The sequence below is a fragment of the Capricornis sumatraensis genome, chromosome X, assembly GCF_032405125.1.
Source record: "Capricornis sumatraensis isolate serow.1 chromosome X, serow.2, whole genome shotgun sequence".
NCBI classification, from domain to species: Eukaryota; Metazoa; Chordata; class Mammalia; order Artiodactyla; family Bovidae; genus Capricornis; species Capricornis sumatraensis.
In genome coordinates this window covers 79,403,936-79,415,363 of record NC_091092.1, presented here as the reverse complement: position 1 = coordinate 79,415,363, position 11,428 = coordinate 79,403,936, and the positions used below count along the sequence as shown (strand labels likewise).

General features: G+C 42.9%; 1 protein-coding gene across 1 annotated transcript; it reads left to right on the top strand.

Moving 5' to 3' along the window:
- The first annotated feature begins 694 nt into the window (after positions 1 to 694).
- Positions 695 to 6,774, top strand: AWAT1 (acyl-CoA wax alcohol acyltransferase 1). Its single transcript, XM_068962900.1, has 7 exons — positions 695 to 770; positions 1,666 to 1,773; positions 2,067 to 2,137; positions 3,008 to 3,212; positions 3,893 to 4,064; positions 6,194 to 6,393; positions 6,620 to 6,774. Exons 1-7 carry the CDS (start codon positions 695 to 697, stop codon positions 6,772 to 6,774), a joined length of 987 nt encoding a protein of 328 aa, XP_068819001.1.
- The last annotated feature ends 4,654 nt before the right edge of the window (positions 6,775 to 11,428 follow it).

Below are 11,428 nucleotides of genomic sequence, written 5' to 3'. Positions count from 1 at the left end.
ATTTAGGGGTGAAATGACACGATGTCTTAGAGTTGCTTTAAAATACTCCAAGAAAAAAAGTGGGGAGATAGATGAAACAAGTATGACAAAATGTTAATAGTTGTTGAAGATGAACATGAAACATGAATACAAAGATGAAAATTTCTTGCATTCTCTAGTTTTGTGTGTACATGGAAATCTTTATAATAGAAAATTGTAAAAGAGGGACATCCCCAAACCAGGCTGTCTCAGGGCAACAGCTTCAACAGACACCTAGCTCTAGATGCTCCCCAACTCCACAAACCCCGCAGTGCTCCCTTCCCACTAGCCTTCTCTCTGAGGTCACAATACCTACAATCTCAGAGTAACCTGTGATATAAGGGATGTTTCCCTTCTCTGGACCTCTGGGTCACTAGGACTGGATAACAGCCCTTCTCACCTTTTCTCCATCCTGATGTCCTAATAATCCCAGGAAAAAGAATCAAACGGCAAATGGGAAGGGCCCAGGGCTCAGATCTGTTAAGACTGTCCTTATACTCCAAGGCCTGCCCCCTTCAGTGGGTGGTAGGTGTGGGGCAGGACAAAGAACGGATAGGGCAGGTGAAAATCCTCATAATCATATATGTTCGCTACTGAGCGAGCTTCCAGAGGCTAGTGGCACCTTGGGTTGGAACACCGTTCTAGGATCTTCATTTCCTTCAGGCTCCTAGGCACAATGCCTTGTTTCAAGCAGCCTAAGCACTTCCAGAGTCTGCTACTTCTGCACTGGCCCCTGAGCTACCTTGGCATATGTAAGTACTGATCCAAGAGAGCATGGCAAGAAGCCATAATCAGAGGCCAGGACCAGATCTGGGGCAATTTTTATGCTCATGGGAAGTCTCATCTCTGGTCAAGGAGTCTTGAGCTCCCTAAGTACCCTGAGAAGGAAAAGACAGAACCTTGCAGGCAGTAAAGACAGGTCGGGGGAGGTAGAACAGAGTCATGATACTTCTGAGCAGATCTAGCTAATTTCAGCCCCTCCCTAACCCTCACTATCTGGAGAGGAAAAATGAGGCCCATGGAATAAAATGATACCTCCGTAATCTCAAGGTAGCATGGGGAGTGGAGCAGAAGCATTAGCATTAAAGACAGAGAAGTATAACCTGTGTTTGAACCACTGGATTTTCCATTCTGGGAGGGGAGTGTTAGTAGCATGGTTGGAGTGGAAGGCGAGACAGAGATAATGGAAGGAATGGTGAACGGGCAAGAATAGAGGGCTGCAGATGCTGTATGCAAGGAGTATGGAGAGATATTGACACTATATGGGCAAGGGAGGGTGAGCTAGTGGTTTAACAAGCATTCAAGGGTGAGGAATAGGGAAGGAAATAGGAGACGAGGGGAAAGACTGTGTATTAATGGAAGCAGTGGGTGAAAAGCTGGTAGCAGGCAGGGAGCAAGTGTAGGGGTACAGTGAGCAGGCAGGTGGACAGAGATGAGAGGTGAACAAAGAAATAGGGCTGGTGTGTACGGTAGATGAAAGAGGGAAAGTTTGAAGGACAGGTGGATGTGGCTGATGGACAGGCAGGAGCTGGATTGTGCAGAAGGCCAGGACCAGGGGCTTGGAGAGTTTGGAGGGCTCTTAACAGAGCTGGACATGGTCAAGTTCTGCTGGCAGCACAAATTTGGTCTGATCTGCTCCCTCATCAGTTTGGATCTTGCAGCCATTGGCCATTTACCTACTGTTTACATCCTGGTGGCCACTACCAGCCCTTTACTTTGCCTGGTTTCTCCTGGACTGGAAGACCCCAGAGCAAGGTAAGACTCATGGACCTAGAAATAACAGGATTTAGGAATGTTCCATCTCAACCTGTAACAAAGGAGTTCCACTTACCATGCCACAGGACTCTCATACAAGTTCTCGGAGCCAGGAGCTGGCTCCTCTCAGAGAGGGGCTGGGCCAGCCAGGACCATCCTGGGGTCTCTAACTTTTCCACTTCCTTAGCAGAGCCATAGTCCTTCCAGGCTGCTCTGGAAGTGCTGGGTGAGTGAGAGGGCTGGGCTTGGCACAGATCCTATAGACACATCCCCTACTGACATTTCTATCTCAGGTGGCAGGCGATCGGCCTGGGTAAGGAACTGGTGTGCCTGGACCCACATCAGGGACTATTTTCCCATTTCCGTAAGTGTCTCTTCCCCAGCATCCCTCACAGTTCCCCAAATACTAGGCATTGATGCTAAATGACTAGGGCTGTCCATAAGGAAAGTGAGCATCTCAGAGAAGTCTCAGTGCACGCTAGACAGACTTCAGGGTCCAACATTGCTACAGGGCATTTGCTACACTGCTAATATACTTTGAATCTCCTGGTAGGCATGACCTACCAGATGATGCAGGCAGAATCACAAGTACAGTTCAGATCAGTTTAACAAACACTGATTGAAAACCTACTCTGTACCACATAGTTTGGGGTAAAGAGAAGTGAGTAGGATGCAGTCCTCGGCCATTAAAAAAGTTCACGTCCAATGGGGAGGACAGATGAGTACATATTCATGGTTTGGTACAAGGTACATAAGTAGTTCAGATGAGGTGTAAGGAAAGGCTTCATAAACAAAGTGATGTCTAAGCTGGTTTTCAAAGCTCAGTAAACTAGCACTGGTAGGGAGATGGGGGAGAAAATACCAGGAAGAGGTTGTGGAAATGTACTACTATGCTGCTCCTCTGTGCACTCTTTGGAGTAGATAAGAGATACTGTCAAGATTTTTGCCAAACTTTTTCATATGACAGCATTCACAGAAAATGATCCCATGCCTAAAGGGCGGAGACTGCTTTCCAGCCACAGGCAAGGAGCCCAGCAGTTGTAGGTGCCCCCGATCCTACTGGTCTCCCAGAGGGCGAGGAGTCAGATATCTTGACCCCCTCAATGCCACTCCTGGCCTCTCTGTTAAAAAGTTCTGCTTTAGAGAGCTCCCTGAACCCTCTAAGGCATCTTCACCCTTGCTTTCTCGTGTGATCTCATTTCATCACCTTTGACATTTCTCTCTGTGGCTGCAGATCCTGAAGACTAAAGATCTATCACCTGAGCACAACTATCTCATGGGAGTTCACCCCCACGGCCTCTTGACCTTCGGTGCCTTCTGTAACTTCTGCACTGAGGCCACAGGCTTCTCGAAGATCTTTCCAGGCATCACTCCCCATCTGGCCACGCTGTCCTGGTTCTTCAAGATCCCCTTTATTAGGGACTACCTCATGGCCAAAGGTGCTTCTGACCATACTTACTAGAGTTTCTGGCTCATCTCCCCACTTGGAAATACACCTTTTTAAGCCCCACCCCTCCTTCTCAGCCTCCTGCCATCATATTACAGTAGTTAAAAAGCATATGTTGTAGAGCAAACTGCCTGGGGTCGAATCCTGGCTATGCCACTTACTGTGTGGTTTTGGCAAGCTACTGAAGCTCCATTGGTCTGTTTCCTCATTTGTAAAGTGGTGCTGATGATAACAGTCTAACCTCAGATGTGGCGTGATGATTAAATGAGACAATACAACTAAAACACCCAAGATAGTACCTGCCAAAGAGTATGTGCTCCATAAATAATAGCTGTTGCTATTAGTGGCAATCCAGGAGAAGAAAAAGGTAGAATTACAGTTGGGGATTTAGAAAGTCTTTCTGTTTTTTCCCCACTGAAAACCTTCCTACTATAGTTTTGACCCAGTGCCTCCTGTGAACTGGAAATATTGCCTCAAAGTGAAATGCGCTGCATTTGCTAGTCTTAGCCCTCTCTTCTCCACACCCTTTGTTCCATTCATTGATTCTCCTTCTGGGTCCCATGGGAAAGGAGGGCACACAAGCCAGTGAGTCAAGCAGAGGGTATTCCCCCTCAGCCATTCTCCCCTCTCTTGATCCTTTTGCTCCTTTCTCTGCTCCTTGGCTCTCCTCAGGTGTGTGCTCCGTGAGTCAGCCAGCTCTTGACTACCTGCTGAGCCATGACACTGGCAACCTTGTGGGCATTGTAGTTGGAGGAGTGGGAGAGGCCCTGCAGAGTGTGCCCAACACCACCAGGCTCATCCTCCAGAAGCGCAAGGGCTTTGTGCGCATGGCATTCCAGCATGGGTAGGTGTCCCTCCCTGGGCACAGGTGGGTGGCCTCTGAGCAACATGACCTGGTAGGCGATGCCAAGATGAATCAGACATGAGTCTTAGCCTCATAAAACTTACTAGTGAGTGGAAGAGACGACTATAGAATTTCAAAGAGACAGGTTATCCACTCCTCTGGAGCTAGCTGGAGCAGTTCCCAGAAAGCCAACCAGAGATCCAGATTCATTATCAGGGGGCTTGGCTAGGGCTTACCTAAGACATAGATGATGCCCACATCATCTCTAGCAACATTGATATCTATATCTGATAATGGTAAGTGCAAGAAGCAGTACATTATGGTGAGTATGCATGTAGGGTCTGGAGTCAGGGGCCCTAATGTCAAACTCCGGCCCCATGGCTTACTGTGAATTCTGGGACAGTTTATTAAGCCATTCTGAGCCTTGCTGCTTTCCTCTTCATCATGTGGCTACTAACAATTGTACCTGTTTCATAGGATTATTGTGGGGTTTAAATGAGTTTATCCACATAAAACACCTACCATGTGCCTGGCACACAGTAAGAGATAAACGTTAGCCACTCTGCTGTGCATGCTAAGTTTCTCTAGTCGTGTCTCACTCTTTGCGACCCTATGGACTGGGGCCCACCAGGCTCCTCTGTCCATGAGATTTTACAGGTGAGAATACTGGAGTAAGTTGCTATTCCCTTCTCCAGGAGGTCTTCCTGACCCAGAGATTGAACCATTGTCTTCTGTAGTGCAGGCAGTTTCTTTACTGCTGAGCCACCAGGGATGCCCCACTTCAGTTAGTGACCGACTCTTTGGGACCCTTATGGACGGTAGCCCGCCAGGCTCCTCTGTCCACGGGATTCTCCAGGCAAGAATACTGGAGTGGGCTGCCATGCTCTCCTTCAGGGGATTTTCCATCCCAGGGATCAAACCTGAGTCTCCTGCATCAAGGATAAAGAGAGGAAGTAAAGAGCGGGAGGGACTTCCCAGGTGGCGCTAGTGGTAAAGAACCTGCCTGCTAATGCAGGAGACATAAGAGACCTGGGTTCAATCCCTGGGTCAGAAAGATCCCCTGGAGAAGGAAATGGCAACCCACTCCAGTATTCTCACCTGTAAAATCCCTTGGACAGAGGAGCCTGGCGGGCTACAGTCCATAGGTCGCACAGAGTTGGACACAACTGAAGTGACTTAGTATGCACGCAAAAAGTAGGAGTCCAAGGCTAGAGCTGTGGGGGCTCCATCATGTCAGCATGCCAGTTCACTGGACACAGGGACAACTGTCCTATAATAGCTTCATAGAAGAGGGGAAGTACTTCTTCTAAGGACCTTGTCTGAGTGGCCTGTTTGTCAGTTTGGAGTATAATGTGGTGGAGAGAGCTCTGAGCTGGGAGGAAAGAGACCTAGGTTCTAGTCCAGCTCCTGCCACTCACTGAATACCTATGTGACCTACCCCCTCCTGAACCTGGGCTTCTGGAGCTGTAGAAAAAAGAAAATAACCCCTCGGTGTGTTTTTCCACTGTCTCTGCTGTGAGGAACCAAAAAAGGTAACATATGCCAAAATACTAAGAGATCGCTGGTAGTAATTCATAAAGATTTGTGTAAGAGAGACTGTTCTCCTTACTCTCACAGAAGACATAAGAAGCCTTGCTTTTCTCCGTAGGGCTCTGTCAGGGTGGATTCCCATGGCCCTATGAGAGGGAAACAACTGTACTCTGCTCTAGTCTCAAGACCTAGGACAGAACACCTTATGCACAGTCCCTGCAGGCGAGAGGCACCTCATACATATACATACACATCTGTGCCAAACCATCGTCTTTTACTCTGCTTCCTACTAGTAGAAATAGATGTTCCCCTTCAGAACACCTCCTGGAAGCTTTTTCTTTATGCAGTGTGGGTTTCTGTGGATTTCTGCCCCCATATCTTGTCCTTGTGATCCTGGCCCAGAGAGAGTATTCTCATTGGCCTTGAAAAATTCAGGAAAAAGAGATACTAACTACAGGAGCCATATTCGGTGCAAGAAGAAATGTTTTACACCACAGGGATCTTATAATAGATGGGAGCCTGGCCAGGAACAAAAGTTCTTCCTGGGGGTTTCTCCACCCCGGGCTGTGTTTGGGAAATAAATCAGGGTTTTCCTACAGGGCTCATCTGGTCCCCACCTACACTTTTGGAGAAACTGAGGTGTATGATCAGGTGCTGTTCCATAAGGACAGCTTTATGTACAAGTTCCAGAGCTACTTCCGCCAGATACTTGGTTTCTATTTTTGCATCTTCTATGGACGAGGCTTCCGCCAAGGCTCCACTGGGCTCCTGCCGTACCCGCTGCCTATCGTCACTGTGGGTGAGTCTTGCTCTCAGCCCCTAGGCCAGCTCAGCTTTTCCTCAACCTCAACCTCAGGTCTTCCCAATCTCCACACCCCCGACCACCAAAGAAGAGGACAGCCTAGGGGGAGAAGTTGGGAGCTTACTTGGGATGTGAAAGGATTGGGCCCAGGGAAGGAGAAGGAGGTTAAAGAAATAAAAGATTCTAACACTTGACCCTTCTCTTTTCCCATCTCTCTTGGCAGTGGGGGAGCCTCTGCCTCTGCCCAAAATCGAAAAACCAAGCCAGGAGATGGTGGACAAATACCACGCCCTCTATATGAAGGCCCTGACCAAACTGTTTGATCAGCACAAGACCCAGTACAGCTGCCCAGAGACCCAAAAGCTGCTTTTCCTGTGACTGAAGGAGCAGTGTGCCCAATAGCACAAGCCTGGGAGAAGAGATTCATTAGCTGCCAACCAAAAGGGGGGAAAAGGGAGAAGCCAAAGGGCTGTGTGCGGTAGGGGAGGGCACTAGGAATTCCTTCCTTGCTACAGAGCCTTTGCACTCTTCCTCCCTGAACTGCTTCGCTGAGTCACTCCTTTAGGCCTGCCCCCTGCCCTGCCCCCTGTCCTGTCCCCTACCAGATTTCCTCTCTGAGCCCAAACTGCCAGGGACTGAAGGACTCAAATGTTAGCCAGGCAGCCTGAGTAACCACCACTGTGGTTGTTGTTATTGCGCTAATGCATTTTTAAATTAAGATATATTTACATACCATCAATTTAACCCATTTAAAGTGTAAAATTCAGTTGTATTTAGTATATTCAAAGTTGTGCAACTACTATCACTATCTCATTTTAGAACATATTTCTGCAACCCCCCAAAAGAAACCCAGTACACATTAGCAGTCACTTCCCATTCTCTCATCCCCCAGCCCCTGCCAACCACTAATCTACTTTCTGTCTCTAGGGATTTGCCAATTCTGGACTTTTTATACAAATGGAATCATAGAATATGTGATCTTTTGTGACTGGCTTCTTTCTCTTAGCATGATGTTTTCAAGGTTCATCCATGTTGTAGCATGTATCAGTACTTCATTCTTTTTATGATTGAATAAATATTTCATTTCACCAACTGATGGACCTTGGGTTATTTCCAATTTGGGGCTATTATGAATAATGCTGGTATAAACATTCACATACAAGCTTTTGTGTGGTAATCATCTGTCTCCAAATATGTCCTTTCCTTATGTCCATATCACTGAGCTAACAAGCACACCTTTCAGGTAGGTAGATTGACGGTATTTTACTCAGGATTACATTTCAATTGGCAGAAGCATTTCACATAGGTTATGATGTCCTCTGACACCGTAATGCCAAGGTATTTGCAACCATTTCCTCTTTTTTATGGCTGAATAATATTTTATTGTCTGTGTATGTGTGCATCACATCTTTATTCATCTGACGATGGATAGTTAGATTGTTCTCATGTCTTGACCATTGTGGGTAATAATACTGCAAAAAACATGATGATGCAGATATCTCTTTGAGATAGTGTTTTCATTTCCTTCAGATATATAGCCAAACATACAATTGCTGGATCATATTGGGGTTATATTTTTAATTTTTTTTGAAGAATGTCCATACTGTTTTCCACTGGCTGTACCAATTTACATTTCCATCAACAGTGCACAAGGGTTCCCTTTTCTCTACATTCTCACCAACACTTGTTATCTCTTGTCATTTTGATAATGATCATCCTGACAAGGTAAGATGATATCTCATTTTTGGTTTGGATTTGTATTTCCCTGATGGTTAGGGATGTAGGGCATATTCTTATGTACTGTTGGCCATTTGAATGTCTTTTCTGGAAAAACATCTATTCAAATCCTCTGCCAATTTTAATATCAGATTATTTGTTTTTTACTCCTATTGAGTTGTAAGAGTTTCTAAATGGTCTTTTAAAAAAACTCTTTATTGAGTTTGCTGCAATAATGCTTCTGTTTTATGTTTTTTGGCCTTGAGGCATATGGGATCTTAGATCCTTGACCAGGGATTTAACCCACATTGGAAGGTAAAGTTTTAACCACTGGACCACCAGGAAAGTCCCTCTAAATGGTCTTTTAACTTTTCAGCTGTATTTTTAAATGTGTCTTTTGTTGGTTTCCTTGTGAAGGAATAGGTATCTGTGTTTTTATATACTCTTAAAATTCTCAGTATACAGCCTTAAGCTGTATTAATGAGCAAAACAAGTTATTACACTTTCTTTTCATGTACATGCATAACACTCATATATTTGAATTAAAAAATGCTGTTTTTAAAATTCAGTTTATTTAAACTAAAAAACAAAACAAAAACAATTCATCCATTTCTCCCATCTACCCCGATCCCACCTCTGGCCACCACCAATCTGTTCTCTGAATCTATGAGTTTGGGTGTATGTATGCATTTATAGATTCCACATACAAGAAATATCACAAAAAAGTATTTGTCTTTTCCTGTCTCACTTATTTTACTAAGCACAACGCCCTCAAGGTCTTTCCATGTTGTCACAAAGGGCAAGATTTCATTCTTTTTTTATGGCTGAGTAATCTTCCATTGTTTGTGTGTATTTCACAATTTTTTTATCCAATCATCCATCGATGAACACTTAAGTTGTTCCCAAATTTTGGCTATTTAAAATGATGCTACTGTGAACATGAAGGTGGCATACATCTTTTTGAGTTATTGTTTTTTGTTTCCTCAGAAGCGGAATTGCTGGGTAATATGGCAGTTTTATTTTAATTTTTTTGAGAACTCTCCATACTACTTTCCATAGTGGCTGCACCAATTTACATTCCCACCAAGGGCTCTCTTTTCTCTACAACCTCACCAACATTTGTCATTTCTAGTCGTTTTGAGAACACCCATTCTAACGGGTGTGAGGTGGTATGTCACTGTGCTTTTTATTTGCATTTCTGATGATTAGTGATACAGAGCATCTTTTGACCATTCAATGTCTTCTTTGGGAAAATATTCACATCTTCTGCCCATTTTTTAATTGGTTTGGTTTTTTGCTATTGAGTCATATGAGTTCTTTATATATTTTAGATATTAGCCCTCTATCAGATATATGATTTGCAAATATTTTCTCCCATTCAGTAGGTTGTCTTTTTGTTTTGTTGATGGCTTTCTTTGCTATGCAGAACACTTTTAGTTTGATGTGATCCTACATGTTTATTTTTGCTTTTGTCTTTGCTTTTGATGTCAAATTCAAAATAATCACCACCAAGACCTGTGACAAAGAGGTTACCACATGTATTTTCTTTTAGGAGTTTCACAGTTTAGGTCTTATGCTCAAATCTTTAATCCATTTTGAGTTAGTTTTTGTGTAGGGTGTAAAATAGTGGTAGTTTCATTCTTTTGCATGTGGCTGTTCAATTATCCCAACACCATTTATAGAAGAAACTCTCCTTTCCCCACTGTATATTCTTGACTCCTTTGTCATAAATTAATTGATCATATATATGCAGGTTTATTTCTAAACATAGAACAGCTCTCTATGCTGTTCCATTGATCTGTGCATCTGTTTTTATGCTAATATGATACTGTCTTATTATAGCTCTACATGTAGTTTGAAATCAGGGAGCATGATGACTCCAGTTTTGTTCTTCTTTCTCAAGGTTGCTTCAGTTATTCAAGTTTTCAATGTTTCCATAGAAATTTTGGGATTGTTCATTCTATTTCTGTGGAAAAAAATGCCATTGGAATTTCATTAAGGATTGCATTAATCTGTACACTGCTTTGGATAGAAAGGAAATTTTAACAATTTAATGTTTTCCAATCCATGAGTATGGAATAACTTTACATTTATTTGTGTCTTCTTTAATGTCTTATATTTTTTGATATGCAGATCCAGTTAAAATTATTCCTAAGTAATTTATTCTTCTTGCTGCAACTGCAAATAGGATTTTTTCCCTTAAATTCTTTTTCTGATAATTTATGATTAGTATATAGAAATGCAACAGATTTCTGTGTACTGATTTTCTGTCCTGCAACTTTACTGAATTCATTTATTAATTCTAACAGTTTTTTTATGAAGTCTTTAGCATTTTCTATACATAGCATCGTCATCTGCAAATAGTGACAGTTTTACTTTTTTTCCATTGCATACCTTTTATTTCTTTTTTCTAGTCTAATTGCTTTGACAAAGACTTCCAATACTATATTTAATAAAACTGGTGAGAGTGAGGATCCTTGTCTTATTTCTCTTATTAGAAGAAAAGCTTTCACTTTCTCTAAGAATCCATAACAAGTTGCTTTTGAATCAATTACTGACTGTTCTATTTATCTGCTATCTTTTCACCTGGTAGGTTAGTCCTTGCCTACTCTGAGGCTGGATCTTCCTTGATAACCCTGATACGTCTTCCTGGATATCTCAGACATTCACTCATTCATTCACATCATTCAGCAATATTTATTGATCATCCATTATCTGCTAGGCAGTGGGAGTAAATAAGTCAGACACTTACTCTGTCCTTAAGCTGGATGAACATTCAAATGAAGTTTGCAGTTATTAATGTTGACTTCTTATGTAGCAAGTATTCTCACACACTTACAACAGAATGTATACAATGAGTACAAGACAACTGGAGGAATTTAAATTGTTGAGTTTCAGATTCATTAGGTTCTTGATTTTCCAAAAAGTTGCTTAAGTTCATAATAAATATGATAAAACATTTTATACTGTTAATCTTGCTTTTGTAACTCTGAGTTCTTTCAGAAAGGAGTTTAATGTGTTATAAAAGGTCAGTGTGGGAAAGTCAGTTTTTAAATCAGAAATAAACTAAGCAGTATGTAACAGACCCTGTTCATATCCTACCCAATACTCTTTGTCCCCAATTTTTCTCACATGGAAAACTCCAACCTTGTTTGGGGCAGCAATAAATCCAACTTCCCATACACATAGTTCAAAGTGGTCACATGATCTACCCCTGGTCAATGAAATTTAAGCAGAAGTCAATTGGGTGGGGTTCTAGAAGGGCTATTTCTTTTCTAATAAAGAAAAACAGTTTAGTTTACTAAATCCTTTAGAC